This window comes from Polyergus mexicanus, unplaced genomic scaffold, assembly GCF_030449975.1.
Source record: "Polyergus mexicanus isolate NDT 795.1 unplaced genomic scaffold, iyPolMexi1.0 SCAF_7, whole genome shotgun sequence".
Taxonomy (NCBI): Eukaryota; Metazoa; Arthropoda; class Insecta; order Hymenoptera; family Formicidae; genus Polyergus; species Polyergus mexicanus.
Window position 1 is genome coordinate 5,004,132 of NW_027223327.1, and position 22,837 is coordinate 5,026,968.

At 29.4% G+C, this 22,837-nt stretch overlaps 2 protein-coding genes and 1 pseudogene across 2 annotated transcripts; all 3 read left to right on the plus strand.

Annotated features, from left to right (window-relative positions):
* Positions 1-7,574: 7,574 nt before the first annotated feature.
* On the plus strand, positions 7,575-10,667 carry LOC138934917 (uncharacterized; annotated as a pseudogene).
* A 1,737-nt stretch (positions 10,668-12,404) lies between these two features.
* LOC138934819 (uncharacterized) lies at positions 12,405-13,217 on the plus strand. Its single transcript, XM_070298916.1, has one exon. It carries the CDS (start codon positions 12,488-12,490, stop codon positions 13,055-13,057), a length of 570 nt encoding a protein of 189 aa, XP_070155017.1. The 5' UTR covers positions 12,405-12,487; the 3' UTR covers positions 13,058-13,217.
* Positions 13,218-16,559: 3,342 nt separating this feature from the next.
* On the plus strand, positions 16,560-22,517 carry LOC138934545 (uncharacterized). Its single transcript, XM_070298407.1, has 4 exons — positions 16,560-17,078; positions 18,727-19,173; positions 21,103-21,369; positions 21,525-22,517. Exons 1-4 carry the CDS (start codon positions 16,600-16,602, stop codon positions 21,694-21,696), a joined length of 1,365 nt encoding a protein of 454 aa, XP_070154508.1. The 5' UTR covers positions 16,560-16,599; the 3' UTR covers positions 21,697-22,517.
* Positions 22,518-22,837: the final 320 nt, after the last annotated feature.

Sequence of the window (22,837 nt, forward strand, 5' to 3'; positions counted from 1 at the left end):
GATAAATTTTATTGAAAATATCTATTAATGAGAGATAGAAGCACTTTAAAATTTTTACTGCAAGAAGGAAAAATTTCCTAAAAGAAATATTCCTATATGTTTATATACTCCGCTGAATAATATTAATGTAATATATTATATGTAATATATTCTTATAATCTCTTAAAATTATATATATTGCTAATTAAGTAAAATCTCGTAAATGTAAATTGTTTTAAATTTTTTGTCTATATCTTCCTACATCTAATATGAAAGATCTTTTACGGCCAACATTTTTGACCCATGAGGTCATCGTTGAGGATTTCCACCTTAATTTTATAATCAGATTTTAAGTTCATTAATTTCAAAAACCTAAAAGAATGAGCAAAACATACATGTGTTCACTCTCACATATATAAAAAAAATTATATGTATCAATAAAAACATCTATATAAGATATAAAATACCAAAATAAAAATATCATATTTAAAAAAAAAATGTGTATATATATATATATATATATATACATATATATTTTGTATCATAATAATCAATATACAGATTATGTATATCCAATTATCATGAGACAAAAATTTTTAACACTATATCTTCTAATAATTGCAAATTTGACTTTTTTAATGCTCGCTCCTAATTGCAGCCATATTGTTTCATCAATTACATCAGAAAAAATCATGTAAATGTTTTCCTTGTATATATCAATAAATTAATTTCTTTTATATATTATTCTTATAGATTAAATTATAAAATATACCAATGCTTCTTTTTACTTTGTGAATTAATAATTGTTTGTAATCTAGATTATATTATTCTGTTATAGTCCATTTTGATTGAAAAATGTGTAATGTATATATATAGATTAAATTGCATGTTCATTACCAAAAAATTGCATGAAAAGAGAATTTTTGTGATATATTTTACGAATCACTATGCAAAAAGAACTTCATTGATTTTAATATATAGTGCAAAATAGTATATATATTTTCATTTTCAAATATCAAAAGGATAAGTGGCGATAAGGGCTTCAATAAGCCTCAGTTATTTTTATTATAAATTGATAAAGTATTACTAGTAGCATTAATAAATGTATAATTTGTATTAAAATAGTTTTTTTTTATTTATAGCAACAAAAATTATGATTTAGACATTTTCTGTCTTTAAATAATTACTTCAACAAGATTATACTAGTGGAATATTGTTTTGATACATCAATAAAAGAGATAAATCTCTTCAAATAAAACAGATCGTATCTTGTACTATAAATGTGGGATAGAATTTTTTAAATTTATTTTTTATTACTCGCGTATTGCAGTATTAATATCAATTTTATGTATGTTGTGTCTTATGTAGTCATACATATGAAAAAATGGCAATGGAATGCTAAAAAAATATGATTTTTCGAGATTTTTGACTGTCAGACTTAAGTTCAAAGTATATTTTAATTTAAATTAATGGAGGGTATCGAAATAAAAAAATATTCTTGTGTTTCCTAAGACTCCATATCTTCTATATTTATTAAGACATGAAAGAAGATCAATTTCGCATATTTAAAAAAAAGCGATATTTTGGGGTCAATTTGGGACCTTATCACCATTTATCCTTTAACATCATTACAATGACAAATCATAAATCTTAGGCAAGAATTGTATAAAAAATTGCTATTTTAATTTAGCAATATTAATTAACATTAAATATTTTAGCAATTAAATAAATGATTTTGGCAACTCCAATAAAATTTTTAGCATATTTAAATAAAATTTGTATTTTTTAACATAAATTTAACTATTAAAATAACAAGTGTATGTCGTTTGATAGATTAATCGCCGATTAAGTTAATTGGATTTTGGCCCAAATGACTCTTATAATAATAATACAATTATTTTAGCGTTGTTATTAACTAAAATTTAATTTAATTATAACCGGATATCAAGACTTTGATTATTTATACACATTGCACATCTATAACTTGTACAATAATTATAAAAATATATATAGACAATTTATTAACGTATAAATTTTTAGTATATCTAATTTATCATTAATATTTCATTCAATGATGATATAACATCCCACATAGTTATATTTTCTTATTTTCAAAAAAGTATTGTATTAACCAATCTTATGAAAAATAACAAATTATTGTAATCAATAAAGAACTTTCACAATAATTATTTTCAAAATAACGTCGTAATAATATTTACAAAAATATTAGTTCTATTATTTCTTTATTTACAATAAAAATATATAAAGATAAATAGAGTATTTTTTAAATTGTAAATACTAAATCCATAAATATACTGTATATAATGTATAATGAGTATTATAATATATAAAAGTCTTACATATAGAGTGTAGATACACCAAAAGTCTAGATACACTTTAATAACTTTAGAACGCACAAAGAATTGAAATTTTGGAAAATTTTATAAGATCACTATCTCTTAACTAAAGTGTAACCAACTCTTAATCTCTATGGAATAAGAAGATGAGGGCGATTTAAAAATCTTAAATGGCATGAGAGATCGAGTAGGTATTCATTTCTCATTTGAAAGTTTAAAGATGAGAAAATTGACCTTTGAAAGAATTCGCTTCCAATCCAAAGTTATAATGATGTAAGCAAAATATACCATTCTTCGCGTTACTCAGAATCTATAGGCGAAAATGTAATAGATATCAGATCCTGTGTATATTTGTGTGTTTGTGTGATCAGGTCAAATTTCACCTATTCAAAATTAATTTTGTTTAGGAATAAATCACAGATAATTTCTTTTGCTCTTCCTTTGCATCAGAAGTTTTTGAGTGATAATTTCTTAAGGAAACATTTTTTGATCCATGTTTATAGGAAATTTTTCGTTCAGAATTAAATTTCCTACAAGATCTCAAAGTCTGGCTGGAACGTTCGGAGCCGACTCTGTATATACAGGGTGTAACAAGGCGCCCGTATTAGTAGTTTTTTGAGGAAACAACGTATTTTCCTGAAAAATGTTTCATGCAAAATTTGTAGAACTCTAAGTGGCGCATTATACAATAATATTAGTATGATCTCGAATAGCACCGTCAAGGTCATATAAAAATCACATTGAATTTTTTAAATGGGACCCCCTATTTTTCATAACATATTCTTGTAGCTTATCTCGAGAGATTTATTGATTGTCATAGCAAATAATACTCGAATAGGAAACTGTCTCCGTTTAAGCCTAAACGGAAGTTCCAAATCATTTGAAAAGAAATCGATCCTTGGGAGGAAGATAATCTGCCCTCGAGTAGGACCAGTCAAAACCTCCGTATAAATGAGATTAGTTTTCAGATCAGTAACAATGAATCTTGTGCCATTGCAGAGACCTTTCTTAGTATTCAAATTCCTTAATAGAATAATTGTAGCACCGACTTTTATTTTAAGTCGATGAACTGGCATGATAATGGTATCACAGAGTTTAAAAACTCAGTCGTAAAATTCAATTGCTCTTGTGGATCATCACTCACAATAAAATCAATTGAGACATATTCCTTTTCATCTCCTTCCATTAGACAAAGGATTTTGTCATTAATTTTGAACGTGTTCTCATTCTTAGGACAAAGAATCGCTCGATCTGGATTTTCTCAAACTTATTTCATGATGATTCCATCTCCAAAAATCTCAGTAATAAGAGATCCTTTTGTTATAAAATCCTCAGGAATTTCAATTATACGGAGATGTAGTCCATCCATATTGGACAATTTACCATCTCCGAGTTGCAATAGCCAATTTGCAAATTCCTTTTCATCTCCAGTTCTCATTTTTTGCTGAAGTTTAACCTGAGTTACATTCCTCCATGTAGAGTTATATTTGACAGTTGACTCAATTATGGCTGCTTTGTGTGCTTGAGGCACTACAGGGAGATTTTGTTTGAAATCTCCTGCAAATAAAATAACTTTTCCTCCAAATGGCCTAGAATTTTTTATCAGATCTCTCAAGAGTTTATCAACAGCTGTTAGAGCATGTCCAACAATCATGCTCACCTCATCCCGTATAATAAGTTTGGCAGAGATCAGTTCTCGTGCAACTTGAGAGTTTCCTCTGATATTAGATTTAACTCCATCATCAATTGGAATTGAAAATTTGAACAGAGAGTGATAGGTTCTTTCTCCTTTTAGAAATATGGCAGTTGAGGCACATGGAAGAATCTCCTCATTTCTTCCTCGGATAACACTCAAAACTATGTTAAATAGAAGATTTTCCCACTACCTGCAAGCCCCGGATGGACGACTTGGAAACACATTGTTTGAGTTTGTTGAGTTTTACTGTTCCTGTTTATTATAGATACATGGATGATATTTTTGTCATCGTTCCACATGCAAAGGTTGACGAGATTAAGTTGATTTTCAATAGTTATCACCAACGCTTGAAATTCACGCATGAAATAGAATCAGATTCATGTATTAACTTTTTGGACACCACTGTTATCTGTTCTGACGGAAAAATTTTAACTAATTGGTGCAGAAAACTTACTTGTTCCAATAGATATATTAATTTTTATTCTAAACATCCTTTTAAATATAAAATGAACACCATTTTTAATCTCGTTGACCATGCTATTTTACTATCCGACGATCAGTTTCATGGTAAAAATATTGATGTCGTGAAACGGATTTTACTTAATAATTGTTTTTCGAGACACGTTATAAACCGTTATATTTATAAGAGACTTAATTTTTTGAAATACCGTGGTAATATTATTCCAAGTACCAAGGAAAATAGTGTAGACAAACCCTCCTACATTGCATTACCATTTGTTGAAGGTTTGAGTGACAACATCAGCCGGTTTTTTAAAAATATGGGTTTTACGGTTGTCTACAATATACCTAAAAAATTAAACTTATTGATTAAACGTGATAAAAATGGATTGCCTATTAGTAATAGAACGGAAGTTGTTTATAAAATAAATTACAAGAACTGTAGCGCTTCATATATTGGCCAAACGAAAAGACATTCAAGTACCCGCGTTAAGGAATATTTTAATAACATAAAAATGCGCGCAAGTAATCTTTCCGTAATCAGCAAACACAAATTAGAATTTGATCATGACTTCGATTGGTCAGCGCATTATATTTTGCATACCGAAAAACATGTAAGAAAGAGAGAAATAGCTGAAATGTTCTTTATTAAAAAATATGATAACAATATTAATTCTCAAAAGGACACAGAGAATTTAAATAACATATACGATTGATTAATAAAGATCGTTTAGCCTTTCTCATTATCTCAAACAGAAAGGTTGGCACAGTGTCATTATGACATATCGATTTTTCTCTTTCAACTTTTTAATTATAACGCAGATACATAATCTCGTTTATTTCCTTTCTGTAACGTGATTATCATTATTTGTAATATTGTAATTTTAGTTCACTCGATAAGGACCAAAACCATATGGTCAAAAAATGTTGTGATTTAACAATCAAACAATAAATTGCCAGTTAGTTCGTATAAACACTTGTCTATTAATTTATCTACTGGCGACATCTCAAAATTAAACATTAATTTTATATGTTTCTTGGTAGTTAATAGTAATATATGTATATCGTATAATTTTTAATGAAATAAGTAATCATAATTACATAATACATAATTGATTAAAAATAATCCAATTTATGTCATGTTTAGTATCATTTTAATCGCAAGAATCTCATTAATCCATTATATTTGTATTCATACTAATAAAATACAAAATGTAAATTTCAGTTTTTAGTTTATAAAATGTTTATATTTTGTACATATAAGGAAAGATCGTCGATGCTGAAGAATCGACAAAAGCGAGAGCAAGAAAGAATAAAGGAGCAAGCGAGATGACAAACATCAAAGAGTTCCAAAGTCTCGCTCGGCAGGCTCCCTTTATCTGTAAACTTTGACGTATATATGTCACCTTACTATAGAAAATAAAAGTTATATATTTCGCATTTTATATATCTGAAGATAATTGTAATAGAATAATTACATTTTTGCGATTAAAATTGCACTAAATATGAATCGGATTAATTTTAATGAAATACGTAACCCTAATTTTAATTACATAATTGATTAAAAATTATCTGATTTCATGTTTGGTATCATTTTAATCAGTAAAATATCATTAATTTATTGTGCTTATTTTCGGATCAATAAACGCAAAAACCAAAAATTTTACAGTAACGATATATAACGCGAAAGATTATAGATTACTCTCATACATATGAAAGAGATAAAGATAGTACGATTATGTCTTTGTCATGTAAGATTACTCTATCTACTGTCGCGACATCACGCAACTAATCTACTTATCTGTTTGACCTCCATCTCGCACACACACATATGCACAAAAATTTAATTTTGTAAAATCTTTTTTACATAGTTATTATATCTTTGTTTGTTTGTGATTTTTGTTTATAGAATACATTTTTGTATTGTATTTTGATTAAAATATATCAAGATTTCGTAATTGCACGGTATTTTGCGTGCTTTCAAATGAGTACCCGATTTTACCTTACCGGTGAAACAAATCCGGATATTTTGACTTCTTCAAAAAATCTTGTTATCTTTGGTAACTAAATATTTTTTTTAATATTTTTTTTCTAACTTCATTTTCTCATAGTTCAATGTCCACTAAAGACTATTACCGGTCAATAGAAATTTTTTTGCCCTCTGATTTTTTATAGGAAGAAAAATCCAAAGAAATACTTGGTTTTATCCTACTTTTCCTTACATTCATCTCATTTATTTATATTTTAAATAAGTAAAAATCTTTTTATTTTTATACGTCTATCCCCTTTCCCATTACCTCTCTTTCTTTTTTTTATTTACTTCCACTTCTTTTTCAATATCCACTGTAAGGTTTATCTATGACAGTTAAGAAATTGCAAGTACATGTGCGTATGCATATCTGTGTGTGTTTTTTTTATTCTTACAAAGCTATAATGTGGTCAACATGTTTAATCATATCCACTGAACTCTATATACATGGAAAGTGCACGCCGTGCTCCTCAAGATGCAGCATGACAAAGCATTGTGTAACGTTTTGTTTTTTTCTGTTGTAGATCTTCTTTTTTAGTGGTAGAATCACTGTCAGAAGTCTATAGTGGTAGTGGTGTCGACTATATACACATACACCAAGTGCTAAGAAGAGAAGACACAAAGTCACACAATGTCCTCTTTGTCATCCCGCATGTTTACGCAAGGCTTATATGAGAAGGCGCGTTATGTGTAGAATTCAGTGATCGTATCCATATCACAAATATTACGTGTAGATTTAGATATACATATATTTCAATTAATATATAAACGACATTATCATTTTCACAATAAGTTTTTTAATGTAGAACCACAGATTTATACCAATCCGACTAACCACACCTCTTTTGACGAATTTAGCGACTTACTAGTAGTATAGACATCTGTGCGTAGAACAAAATTTCCATTAGAAAATTGTAATTTCATGCTAAGAAGTAGGGGAACAGATACTACTGCAGAGTTACTGCTATATCATTTCCAGATCGCTTACGATATTGTGCAGTGAAAGGTTGTGTGCAGTATTGGAAGATTATATATACTCTATCTCTATCATATAATGACGAGTATTAGTAATACATCAAAAAATTCAGTTACTCTCAATTCTGGGAGCAAAACAATAATAGTTCAAATGAACAGAAAAGAAAGTCCAGATGAATATAAATTAGTACTGTTGTTGAAGAATACGTATGATAAAGAAATGTTTCATAATGACTTCGATACATGGACGATAGAAGAACAATATTACTGGATAAACAAGAATCTCTCAAAATTCTATCCAAATGTGCCGGAAACTTTATTGGAATACATACCGGCTTCTTTTCATCAACTTAATTTTGATCGCTCACCGCTGAACGTGCCTGAATGGTTAGACATGGATAAGTATCATAGAGGACAAAAATTCATACGCGAGAACTATACCTCAATTATGATTGCTAAAATATTTGGACTCATCCACGTATATTCATTCCACGATGGCCTAAAACCAGTTATTATAGGAGATCGCTGTCACACGCCATATTTAGAATTCGAAAGGTACTGTCCTGAACCATCATCCATACCCATACAGCACCGAAAGATTGCAAAAACGTTGCATAGATCTTACATTGAAACATTGTAATATTGCATAGAAGTTGCGAAATGTTTCTGCAACGTTACTGCAAGCCTGCGGCAACGTTGAAATGTTCGCCCTCAGAAATATTTCAATGTAAGACTACAGTAATGTTACGGTGCAATGTATTTGTAATATTTAAATACAATGCTACAAATATGCAAAACGCTTCAAATTTAATACATAAACTTTGGGAAAATGTGAAAACATCCAAGAGAGATAAGAAAAAAGATTGAGAATTTATGCAATTACAACGAATTTTTTCTCGTCTCTCTTGGATGTCTTTATATATTCTCCATATTTATTTATTAAATTTGAAGCATTTCGCATATTAAAACATTATTATCAAATTTTTGCTTTTATATAAAAATGGGAACTATTAAACAATTTTCTGTTATCTAATTAACATCGCTATTTTATAAATTATTTACAAGTTTAAGAAATTGATAATGATTAAATAATTTAATTCATAAAAATTAAAATTTTATTTATATAAATATTAAACTCCATATCTTAAGTAGACTATAAACGGATAATTTCAACTTTATTCGGATAATTATTTGTCCGATTTCTGAACACTCAATTCAATATCTGAATTTCCTGTGTTGAAATTGTATCAGACAAATTAATCTGATAAAAATAGTTATTATACCTTTAATATTACTAACCGCTTTTTGCAAGCTTTATACAACCATCGTGATTAAAACTTAAATACGGGATAGATAACGCAACGCGCGCCGCATAGTGGTAAACGAACGAAGTAGCGATTATCAAAAACTGTCTTTTGTAATGTTTTTGAAATGTTGCTGTAACATTCTCATAAAATATTACAATTCCATATTCCAATAATGTCTCAACAATATTTCATTGCAACTTGCAAGACTGTAATATTGCTGCAATGTAATTGCAATGTTCTGTGCTGTATGGGTAATAACTATTAAATATTATTTAAAATATCATTTAAAATATTATCAACGTTTCACGATAAAATATTAATGTTCAGTTATATTAAATTATCTCGAGCCATTTTAAATTGTTATCGTAAAATCTGAATGCGATACGTTTCGACTAATATAACCGCTCGCATACAAAGTGCAAAAATATCTCAAAAAACGATTTTATTTTTATTTCAAAAAAAATTTTATTTCTAGCAATTTTCTATCTTTTGTGATAATTATGCAACAGGTTAAATTGTAGCTCATAGCATTTATTATCTTGTGCAGCAAGTTTATTTAATAAATATATATTATTATCATTAATTGTGTGTGTATATTCATATTTGACATAACATTTTCTATATGTGTTTGTGTATCAAAAAAGAGTGCAATAATATCATTTTCATGATATTGTGTGTGTGTGTGTGTGTGTGTGTCTGTGTGTGTGTGTGTGTGTGTGTGTGTGTGTGTGTGTGTGTGTGTGTGTGTAAAACAACCTAATGTTTTTAAAATTAATATTCTTGAGCAAATCCTGAAACGATACTTTTTTTTTAAATTTTGTCCGAAGCTTAGTTTTTGAGTTATAATTGAAAATAGTTACTTACGAGTTTAGTATAATGGACAGGCAAGGACAGCGCAACGCGTCACGAAACTATTTCATAATTTCACAATAAATATCACTGGAAACATAGTTTTTATTGCAGTACTTTATTATTGCTCGCAAATATCAATTTTCACACAAATTAAGGCATAAAATCCCACGATAAATAATATTTATTGTAAAATTGAGAAGTGAGTCTCATTGTACAGACTCGTAAATAGCTAACTATTTTCAATTATAATTCAAAAACTAAGCTTAGGACAAATTTTGTAAAAAGGAAAATCGGCTCAGAATTCGCTCAAGAATATGACATTTCAAGCATATCAGGTTGTTTTGAATCATCCTATATAGTAAAATTAAATAAATAATTATTGAAATCTCCCATACTAGTATATAACATGACTTTGAAACTATGTAATACAAATATTATTATGACTAAAAATCAACTTACATTTTTTTGTGAATGTTTTACATTATCTCGAAGATATCTATCGACTCTCAAGCGGATAAGCAACTGGTATAATGGAGAGCCTTGGGTTGAAGGAACGCAAGCCTACAAAGATATGCAGGTTGCGCATAAATCGCATTTAATGATGAGAAAAAAATTGTGTCAGATGGATAATAACCAAATCGACGCTATATCAAGAATCGCGGAACCATGGTGCCCAGACCGTGAAATACTTCTAAAGGATTTTGTTATGGCTTGTCCATTTGAAAAACTCGGCCAACGGCCTTATGTTACGATAAGCGAGTCGCCGTATAGACCAAAAGGAATAAATAATGCGGACTTGGCAGCTACACAAGCGGCTTTTGTATGTATGGTTTGTTGCGATCGCAAGATATTGGAATACACGATGCAACCGACAAAGATATAGATGCCTTCTGTCACATGTGGAAATGCTATGGATATTATCTCGGACTGGAAGACAAGTATGTAGTAACATTATAAAAATACGAATATGATGTTTTAAATGTTTGTGATTTATTAGCGACAATGTGAAGTAAACTATATTTATATTAATAAAAATTTTTTTTCGAAATATATATATACTGGGTAGCTCATTTTAATCCATCCAGTCGAATATGTCAAAAACCAAGCCCGGAGAGAAAAATGTTTCAAACAAAAGTTGTGTGGCTTAAAAAGGGCCATAAGATGGTGACAATGATTTGACCTTGGAAAATTATTTGAAGGTCGTGTGAAGGTCAACTTTAAAATCTTAAATGGAAACTCCCATTTTTTATTTAGTATTCTTATAGCTGACATCGAGAGCCAAAACACTATAATAAAGTATTTTCTCATTAAGTACTTTTTGAGTTATTTTATATTTTGATCTGACATATTTTGATATAAAAAATAAAATATTTCGTAAAATATTTAGTTTTCCATAATTTTACCGTAATACTTCTATATACAGAATAATAAGACAAATTAATTAGTGCAAATAAAAACAAATAATTGTTTAAAAAAATACATTGTAAATAATTTTCTTAAAAACAATTTTTTTTATACTAATTGATTTGTCTCATTATTCTGTACATAGAAGTATTACGGTAAGATTATCAAAAACTAAATATTTTACGAGATATTTAATTTTTTATATCAAAATATGTCAGATTAAAATATAAAATTACTCAAAAAGTACTTCATAAGAAAATACTTTATTATAGTGTTTTAGAAAGCTCTCGTGTCAGCTACAAGAATACTAAATAAAAAATGAGGGTTTCCATTTAAGATTGTAAAGTTGACCTTCACATGATCTTCAAGTGATTTTCAAAGGTCAAATCATTGTCACCATCTTATGGCACCCTTGAAGCCACACATTATGTTTGAAACATTTTTCTCTTCCGGGCTTGGTTTTTGAGATATTTGACTGGATGGATTAAAATGGGCCACCCAGTATATATATATAGGGTGGGGCATTTATATTGAGACATCTAAATATCTAAAATATAAAGCAAGATAGAAAGAAATGCTTCAGACAAAAATTGTTCGGTTCTAAGGGGGTCATAAGATGGTGCCACTAGTTTGACCTTGGGTGGAGGCACTTCGGAGATTTCAATGTCAATCTTGTTTCTTTAATTGGAAACACCCCAATTTTTTTACATAAATCGATTCCTTGCAATATTCTGCAAAAGAAGTTATAGAGGTACGATGGCCAAAAGTTTGATAATTTACGAGATATTTTATACTTTATTTTATTACTTTACTTCGACATAACTTTATATAAACTATGAAATATCTCATAAAATTATTTATTTTGCAATAATGTTACCTTAATATTTTAAGATAAAAAAATAAGAGACATTAATTGGTGTAAAGAAAATAAAACAAGATCGACATTGAAATCTCCGAAGCGCCTCCACCGAAGGTCAAACTAATGGCACCATCTTATGACTCCCTTAGAACCGAACAACTTTTGTCTTAAACATTTCTTTCTATCTTGCTTTATTTTTTAGATATGTAGGTGTCTCAATATAAATGCTCCACCCTGTATATACATGTATACATATACAAGGTGTCCGGCGTCAATCGTATCACCGATCAAACGACATTATCATTTTCACAACAAGTTTTTTAACGTAGAACCACAGATTTATACCAATCCGACTAACCACAGCTCTTTTGACGAATTTAGCGACTTAATAGTAGTATAGACATCTGTGCGTAGAACAAGTTTCCATTAGAAGATTATAATTTCATGCTAAGAAGTAGGGGAACAGATACTACTGCAGAGTTACTGCTATATCATTTCCAGATCGCTTACGATATTGTGCAGTGAAAAGTTGTGTGCAGTATTGGAAGATTATATATACTCTATCATATAATGACGAGTATTAGTAATACATCAAAAAATTCATCAGTTACTCTCAATTCTGGGAGCAAAACAATAATAGTGCAAATGAACAGAAAGGAAAATCCGGATGAATATAAATTAGTACTGTTGTTGAAAAATACGTATAATAAAGAAATGTTTCATAATGACTTCGATACATGGACGATAGAAGAACAATATTACTGGATAAACAAGAATCTCTCAAAATTCTATCCAAATGTGCCGAAAACTTTGTTGGAATACATACCGGCTTCTTTTCATCAACTTAATTTTGATCGCTCACCGCTGAAAGTGCCTGAATGGTTAGACATGGATAAGTATCATAGAGGACAAAAATTCATACGCGAGAACTATACCTCAATTATGATTGCTAAACTATTTGGACTCATCCACTTGTATTCATTCCACGATGGCCTAAAACCAATTATTATAGGAGATCGCAGTCACACGCCATATTTAGGATTCGAAAGGTGCTTTCCTGAAACATCATCCATAATAACTATTAAATATTATTTAAAATATGATTTAAAATATTATCAACGTTTCACTATAAAATATTAATGTTTAGTTATATTAAATTATCTCGAACCATTTTAAATTGTTATCGTAAAATCTGAATGCGATACATTTCAACTAATATAACCGCTCGCATACAAAGTGCAAAAATATCTCAAAAAACTATTTTATTTTTAACAAATTTTAAGAAATTAGGCTCTCATGTGACATTACAAATTTCAAATAATCGCGGGCTAATAAGAGCCAGAATGCGGATAGTAGTGCGTTAGTTTCATAGAAAAATAAGTTTTCTATGAAACCGAATATGTGCACAGGGCACATTTTTTCTCGCCTTTATTTATCTAGGGGGATAAAGGAAGGTTTATTATATATCTCGAATTGAGATTATTTTTAAAAAATCTTGGTATAGCACCAAGTAAATTTCGTGCCCTGTGCACATATTCAGTTTCATAGAAAACTTATTTTTCTATGAAACTAACGCACTACTATCCGCGTTCTGGCTCTTATTAGCTCGCGATTATTTAAAATTTGTAATATTTTATTTTTATTTCAAAAAAAATTTTATTTCTAGCAGTTTTCTATTTTTTGTGATAATTATGCAACAGGTTAAATTGTAGCTCATAGCATTTATTATCTTGTGCAGCAAGTTTATATAATAAATATATATTATTATCATTAATTGTGTGTGTATATTCATATTTGACATAACATTTTCTATATGTGTTTGTGTATCAAAAAAGAGTGCAATAATATCATTTTCATGATATTATATACATGTGTGTGTGTGTGTGTGTGTGTGTGCGCGCGCGCGCGCGCGCAAGTGCGAGAGCGAGTGCGTGAGCGAGTGTGTGAACGTAAGCGTAAGCGGGAGCGTAAGTGGGAGCGTGAGCGTGTGTGTATCGTGAGTGAGCGAGTGAGGGAGTGTGTGAGTGAGTGTGTAAGTGAGTCTCATTGTACAGACTCGTAAATAGCTAACTATTTTCAATTATAATTCAAAAACTAAGCTTAGGACAAATTTTGTAAAGAGCAAAATCGGCTCAGAATTCGCTCAAGAATATGACATTTCAAGCATATCAGGTTGTTTTGAATCATTCTATATAGTAAAATTAAATAAATAATTATTGAAATCTCCCATACTAGTATATAACATGACTTTGAAACTATGTAACACAAATATTATTATGACTAAAAATCAATTTACATTTTTTGTGAATGTTTTACATTATCTCGAAGAGCTCTATCGTCTATCAAGCGGATAAGCAACTGGTATAATGGAGAGCCTTGAGTTGAAGGAACGCAAGCCTACAAAGATATGCAGGTTACGCATAAATCGCATTTAATGATGAGAGAAAGATTGTGTCAGATGGATAATAACCAAATCGACGCTATATCAAGAATCGCGGAGCCATGGTGCCCAGACCGTGAAATACTTCTAAAGGATTTTGTTATGGCTTGTCCATTTGAAAAACTTGGCCAACGGCCTTATGTTACGATAAGCGAGTCGCCGTATAGACCAAAAAGAATAAATAATGCGAACCTGGCAGCTACACAAGTGGCTTTTGTATGTATGGTTTTGTTGCGATCGCAAGATATTGGAATACACGATGCAATCGACAAAGATATAGGTGCCTTCTGTCACATGTGGAGATGCTATGGATATTATCTAGGACTGGAAGACAAGTATGTAGTAACATTATAAAAATACGAATATGATGTTTTAAATGTTTGTGATTTATTAGAGACAATGTGAAGCAAACTATATATATATTCATAAAAAATTTTTTTCGAAATATATATATACTGGATGGCCCATTTTAATCCATCCAGTCGAATATCTCAAAAACCAAGCCCGGAAGAGAAAAATGTTTCAAACAAAAGTTATGTGGCTTCAAGGGGGCCATAAGATGGTGACAATGATTTGACCTTGAAGAATCATTTGAAGGTCATGTGAATGTCAACTTTAAAATCTTAAATAGAAACCCCCATTTTTTATTTAGTATTCTTGTAGCTGACATCAAGAGCTTTCCAAAACACTATAATAAAGTATTTTCTCATTGAGTACTTTTTGCGTTATTTTATATTTTAATCTGACATATTTTGATATAAAAAATAAAATATTTCGTAAAATATTCAGTTTTCAATAATTTTACCGTAATACTTCTATGTACAGAATAATAAGACAAATTAATTAGTGCCAAAAAAAACAAATAATTGTTTAAAAAAATACATTGTAAATAATTTTTTTAAAAACAATTTTTTTTATATTAATTGATTTGTTTCATTATTCTGTACATAGAAGTATTACGGTAAGATTATCAAAAACTAAATATTTTACGAGATATTTAATTTTTTATATCAAAATATGTCAGATTAAAATATAAAATTACTCAAAAAGTATTTCATAAAAAATATTTTATTATAGTGTTTTGGAAAGCTCTCGATGTCAGCTACAAGAATACTAAATAAAAAATGGAGGTTTCCATTTAAGATTTTAAAGTTGATCTTGACATGACCCTCAAATGATTTTCCAAGGTCGAATCATTGTCACCATCTTATGGCCCCCTTGAAGCCACACAACTTTTGTTTGAAACATTTTTTTTTTCCGGGCTTGGTTTTTGAGATATTTGACTGGATGTATTAAAATAGGCCACCTTGTATATATACATATATAGGATGGGGCATTTATATTGAGACACCTAAATATCTAAAATATAAAGCAAGATAGAAAGAAATGCTTCAGACAAAAGTTGTTCGGTTTTAAGGGGGTCATAAGATGGTGCCACTAGTTTGACCTTGGGTGAAGGCGCATCGGAGATTTCAATGTCAATCTTGTTTCTTTAATTGGAAACACCTCAATTTTTTTACAGAAATCGATTCCTTGTAATATTCTGCATAAAAAGTTATAGAAATACGATGGCCAAAAGTTTGATAATTTACGAGATATTTTATGCTTTATTTTATCACTTTACTTCGACATAAGTTTACATAAACTATGAAATATCTCATAAAATTATTTATTTTGCGATAATGTTATCTTAATATTTTAAGATAAAAAAATGAGAGACATCAATTGGTGTAAAAAAAATAAAACAAGATCTACATTGAAATCACTGAAGCGCCTCCATCCAAGGTCAAACTAATGGCACCATCTTATGACTCCCTTAGAACCAAACAACTTTTGTTTTAAACATTTCTTTCTATCTTGCTTTATTTTTTAGATATCTAGGTGTCTCAATATAAATGCTCCACCCTGTACATACATGTATACATATACAAGGTGTGCGGCGTCAATCGTATCACCGATCAAACGACCTTATCCTTTTCACAACAAGTTTTTTAACGTAGAACCACAGATTTATACCAATCCGACTAGCCACAGCTCTTTCGACGAATTCAGCGACTTAATAGTAGTATAGACATCTGTGCGTAGAACAAAGTTTCCAGTAGAAGATTATAATTTCATGCTAAGAAGTAGGGGAACAGATACTACTGCAGAGTTACTGCTATATCATTTCCAGATCGCTTACGATATTGTGCAGTGAAAGATTGTGTGCAGTATTGGAAGATTATATATACTCTATCATATAATGACGAGTATTAGTATTACATCAAAAAATTCATCAGTTACTCTCAATTCTGGGAGCAAAACAATAATAGTGCAAATGAACAGAAAGGAAAATCCGGATGAATATAAATTAGTACTGTTGTTGAAGAATACGTATGATAAAGAAATGTTTCATAATAACTTCGATACATGGACGATAGAAGAACAATATTACTGGATAAACAAGAATCTTTCAAAATTCTATCCAAATGTGCCGGAAACTTTGTTGGAATACATACCGGCTTCTTTTCATCAACTTAATTTTGATCGCTCACCGCTGAAAGTCCCTGAATGGTTAGACATGGATAAGTATCATAGAGGACAAAAATTCATACGCGAGAACTATACCTCAATTATGATCGCTAAAATGTTTGGACTCATCCACGTGTATTCATTCCACGATGGCCTAAAACCAGTTATTATAGGAGATCGCAGTCACACGCCATATTTAGGATTCGAAAGGTGCTTTCCTGAAACATCATCCATAATAACTATTAAATATTATTTAAAATATGATTTAAAATATTATCAACGTTTCACGATAAAATATTAATGTTCAGTTATATTAAATTATCTCGAACCATTTTAAATTGTTATCGTAAAATCTGAATGCGATACATTTCGACTAATATAACCGCTCGCATACAAAGTGCAAAAATACCTCAGAAAACTATTTTATTTTTAACAAATTTTAAGAAATTAGGCTCTCATGTGACATTACAAATTTCAAATAATCGCGGGCTAATAAGAGCCAGAACGCGGATAGTAGTGCGTTTGTTTCATAGAAAAATAAGTTTTCTATGAAACTGAATATGTGCACAGGGCACATTATTTCTCGCCTTTATTTATCCAGAGGGATAAAGGAGGGTTTATTATATATCTCGAATTGAGATTATTTTTTAAAATCTTGGTATAGCACCAAGTAAATTTCGTGCCCTGTGCACATATTTAGTTTCATAGAAAACTTATTTTTCTATGAAACTAACGCACTACTATCCGCGTTCTGGCTCTTATTAGCTCGCGATTATTTGAAATTTGTAATATTTTATTTTTATTTCAAAAAAAATTTTATTTCTAGCAGTTTTCTATTTTTTGTGATAATTATGCAACAGGTTAAATTGTAGCTCATAGCATTTATTATCTTGTGCAGCAAGTTTATATAATAAATATATATTATTATCATTAATTGTGTGTGTATATTCATATTTGACATAACATTTTCTATATGTGTTTGTGTATCAAAAAAGAGTGCAATAATATCATTTTCATGATATTATATACATGTGTGTGTGTGTGTGTGTGTGTGTGCGCGCGCGCGCAAGTGCGAGAGCGAGTGCGTGAGCGAGTGTGTGAACGTAAGCATGAGCGGGAGCGTAAGCGGGAGCGTGAGCGTGTGTGTATCGTGTGTGAGCGAGTGAGGGAGTGTGTGAGTGAGTGTGTGAGTGAGTGTGTGAGTGTGTGTATGTGAGTGTGTGTGTGTGTGTGAGTGTGAGTGTGAGTGTGTGTGTAAAACAACCTAATGTTCTTAAAATTAATATTCTTGAGCAAATTCTAAGACGATATTTTCTTTTAAAATTTTGTCCGAAGGTTAGTTTTTGAGTTATAATTGAAAATAGTTAGCTACTTACCAGTTTAGTATAATGGGCAGGCAAAGACAGAGCAACGCGTCACGAGACTATTTCATAATTTCACAATAAATATCACTGGAAACATAGTTTTTATTGCAGTACTTTATTATTACTCGCAAATATTAATTTTCACACAAATTAAGGCATAAAATCCCACGATAAATGATATTTATTGTAAAATTGTGAAGTGAGTCTCATTGTACTCGTAAATAGCTAACTATTTTCAATTATAATTCAAAAACTAAGCTTAGGACAAATTTTGTAAAGAGCAAAATCGGCTCAGAATTCGCTCAAGAATATGACATTTCAAACATATCAGGTTGATTTGAATCATTCTATATAGTTAAATTAAAATTAAATAAATAATTATTGAAATCTCCCATACTAGTATATAACATGACTTTGAAACTATGTAACACAAATATTATTATGACTAAAAATCAACTTACATTTTTTTGTGAATGTTTGACATTATCTCGAAGATATCTATCGACTCTCAAGCGGATAAGCAACTGGTATAATGGAGAGCCTTGGATTGAAGGAACGCAAGCCTACAAAGATATGCAGGTTGCGCATAAATCGCATTTAATGATGAGAAAAAAATTGTGTCAGATGGATAATAACCAAATCGACGCTATATCAAGAATCGCGGAACCATGGTGCTCAGACCGTGAAATACTTCTAAAGGATTTTGTTATGGCTTGTCCATTTGAAAAACTCGGCCAACGGCCTTATGTTACGATAAGCGAGTCGCCGTATAGACCAAAAGGAATAAATAATGCGGACCTGGCAGCTACACAAGCGGCTTTTGTATGTATGGTTTTGTTGCGATCGCAAGATATTGGAATACACGATGCAAGCGACAAAGATATAGATGCCTTCTGTCATATGTGGAGATGCTATGGATATTATCTCGGACTGGAAGACAAGTATGTAGTAACATTATAAAGATACGAATATGATGTTTTAAATGTTTGTGATTTATTAGCGACAATGTGAAGCAAACTATATATATATATATATAGTTTGCTTCACATTTTAATCCATCCAGTCGAATATCTCAAAAACTAAGCCCGGAAGAGAAAAATGTTTCAAACAAAAGTTATGTGGCTTCAAGGGGGCCATAAGATGGTGACAATGATTTGACCTTGGAAAATTATTTGAAGGTCATGTGAAGGTCAACTTTAAAATCTTAAATAGAAATCCCCATTTTTTATCTAGCATTCTTGTAACTGACATCGAGATCTTTCCAAAACACTATAATAAAGTATTTTTTTATTAAGTATTTTTTGAGTTATTTTATATTTTAGTCTGACATATTTTGATATAAAAAATTTAATATCTCGTAAAATATTTAGTTTTTGATAATCTTACCGTAATACTTCTATGTACAGAATAATGAGACAAATCAATTAGTATAAAAAAAAATTGTTTTTAAGAAAATTATTTACAATATATTTTTTTGAACAATTATTTGTTTTTGTTGGCACTAATTAATTTGTTTTATTATTCTGTACATAGAAGTATTACGGTAAAATCATCGAAAACTGAATATTTTATGAAATATTTTATTTTTTATATCAAAATATGTCAGATTAAAATATAAAATAACTCAAAAAGTACTTAATGAAAAAATACTTTATTATAGTGTTTTGGAAAGCTCTCGATGTCAGCTACAAGAATACTAAATAAAACATGCAAATTTCCATTTAAGATTTTAAAGTTGACCTTCACATGACTTTTAAATAATTTTCTAAGGTCAAACCATTGTCACCAACTTATGGCCTCCTTGAAGCCACACAACTTTTGTTTGAAACATTTTTTTCTTTTGGGCTTGGTTTTTGAGATATTCGACTAGATGTATTAAAATGGGCCACCTAGTATATTGTATATATATATATAGTCATAAAATTTTTTTTTCGAATTATATGTATATATTTATATAAGGTGGGGCATTTATATTGAGACATCTAAATATCTAAAATATAAAGCAAGATAGAAAGAAATGCTTCAGACAAAAGTTGTTCGGTTCTAAGGGGATCGTAAGATGGTGCCATTAGTTTGACCTTGGGTGAAGGCGCTTCGGAGATTTCAATTTCAATTTTGTTTCTTTAATTGGAAACACCCAAATTTTTTTACATAAATCGATTCCTTGCAATATTTCGCATAAAATGTTATAGAGGTAGGATGGCCAAAAGTTTGATAATTTACGAGATATTTTATACTTTATTTTATTACTTTACTTCGATATAACTTTATATAAACTATGAAATATCTCATAAAATTATTTATTTTGCAATAATGTTACCTTAATATTTTAAGCTAAAAAAATAAGAGACATCAATTGGTGTAAAGAAAATAAAACAAGATCGACATTGAAATCTCCGAAGCGCCTCCACCGAAGGTCAAACTAATGGCACCATCTTATGACTCCCTTAGAACCGAACAACTTTTGTCTTAAACATTTCTTTCTATCTTGCTTTATTTTTTAGATATCTAGGTATCTCAATATAAATGCTCCATCCTGTATATACATGTATACCTATACAAGGTGTCCGGCGTCAATCGTATCACCGATCGCGTATAGATAGAGCAGATGAAATCAAGAAGAAGTCTTTTATCATTTTTTTCTATAACACTTAATAAAAAAGTTGTTATTGAGTAAAGTCTGGCCAATCAGCGCCGATTATAGAAAAAAATGGTAAAGAACTTTTCTTCTCGATTTCATCTGCTTTACCTGCACATGACCGGTGATGCGATTGACGCCGGACACCCTGTATATATATATATATATTTGGAGAAAAAAATTGTATTTTTTTAAATAACTTAAAATATAATAATATTCTATTCTTGGTCAGATATAACTTTTTTCGTGGTAATTTTGAAGAAATAAAACAACGCGCACAAGATTTTTATCAATATTGGATAATACCTAATTTTAAGAATATTACACCCGAATGGGAGCACATGACAAGATGTATCATCGAATCAATAAATTTTTATCCTTTTTTATATATGCCTTATAAAACAATGGTATTAATTGCGTCAGACTTATTAAATCTAAACATGTCGCATTTATATACATCTCTCAGTTATTCAGAATGGATCGCTTATAAAATTTATAAGTAAGTAAAATTTTTCATACCAACATTTATACATATATATTTATATATATATAGTTTCAATAAAATAGCAATTTACGAATACTCCTTATATTCGACTTTTGGAAATTATTATAAAGTATGCATTACATATTTGTATAGCTTTTTAATGATTACAGATTTATACTTCAACACGCTTTGAAATTATCAATCATAAGAGGACTTGTTAACAAATTATTAATCTATATATTAAATAAGGCGTCAAATTATAACCCAAAAAAGAAAGCAGAACTTCAAGAAGAATCAAAGAAACTGTTATCGGGTTTGAACGGATCTGCTAAAGTATCTTAATATTTTAATAATTAATATCTGTCGTGCGTGCGTGCGTGCGTGCGTGCTTGCGTGCGTATGTGTGTGTGTAAATAATAGGACAAAAACTTTATCTTTCACTTGTCATATGTTTCTTAAAATTTTAATAATGCTTTTAATTATTTCAATATAAATATATACTATATTGAATGTACAATAATTATACTTATATTGAAAAAATACTTAACCTAGTTTGAAGAAATATCTTAAAGTATAGGAACGTAATATGACAAAATCATGTTACATATTTTCTTGTTCATGTTCTTTGACATACGCAAATAATAACAGAATATTATAATTAATAAGTAATTAGTTACGTAATTCATTGCAATGTATTTATACCTATGGAATCAATTATTAGCGATGAAAAGTAGTAGCCTCCAATTTTCCGAATAATTTCAACCACACGTTCGAGACAACTTCAAGTTCAAATCTAAATTTATTTCTGTAAAAAAAAACTAAAAATTCTTTAAACTATTCGAATTTAAATATATATCTAAACAGTATAATTTTTAACTTTGATTAAGTAGTAAATTACGGTTAGCTGATATATTATTAAGGAATTAAGTAAAAGTTAACAAGTTTTTATTTATAATAAATATTATCTGTTCATTTTTTTTACCTATAGTCGAATTTTTAAATAATATGTATCGATCAAATAGTTCAACCGTTCGTAATGTGCATATTATTTAAACTTGAAACTCGAATGTTTTTATACTGTGCACTGTTTGAACAAGCTATTGATACGAATCGTTCGAATTTTTTGTTTGTAAAAAAGAGCTGTAAAAAAGAAGATATTGAGCGATTGTTAAAGAGAAAAAATATTACTTACTTTAAATAAATAATATTTTTGTAATATATATATTGCTATAATAAAAATTGTATAAATATATTGCTATTACTTATATATATTGGCTCAATCTTGTAATAATTTGAAAATTGAAAATAAAACATATTAAAATGTCATCGTATTATATAATTATATATCATTATCTCTATTTTAATAACATTTCTAAATTTGATTTAGCAGCAAACAATAAAATGATAAGATAAATGTAATATAATAAGATAGAAATAATTTCAAATAAAAAATTATACATTATTACTTTTCTCCTTCCGTCTC

Bases quoted from the DNA above. Each gene is read 5' to 3' on its own strand.
- LOC138934819 (XM_070298916.1), top strand. From the start codon at position 12,488: ATGACGAGTATTAGTAATACATCAAAAAATTCATCAGTTACTCTCAAT.
- LOC138934545 (XM_070298407.1), top strand. From the start codon at position 16,600: ATGACGAGTATTAGTATTACATCAAAAAATTCATCAGTTACTCTCAAT. The intron at 19,174-21,102 runs GTATGTAGTAAC...ATTCTTGGTCAG, and splicing joins TATCTCGGACTGGAAGACAA to ATATAACTTTTTTCGTGGTA. The intron at 21,370-21,524 runs GTAAGTAAAATT...TAATGATTACAG, and splicing joins ATCGCTTATAAAATTTATAA to ATTTATACTTCAACACGCTT.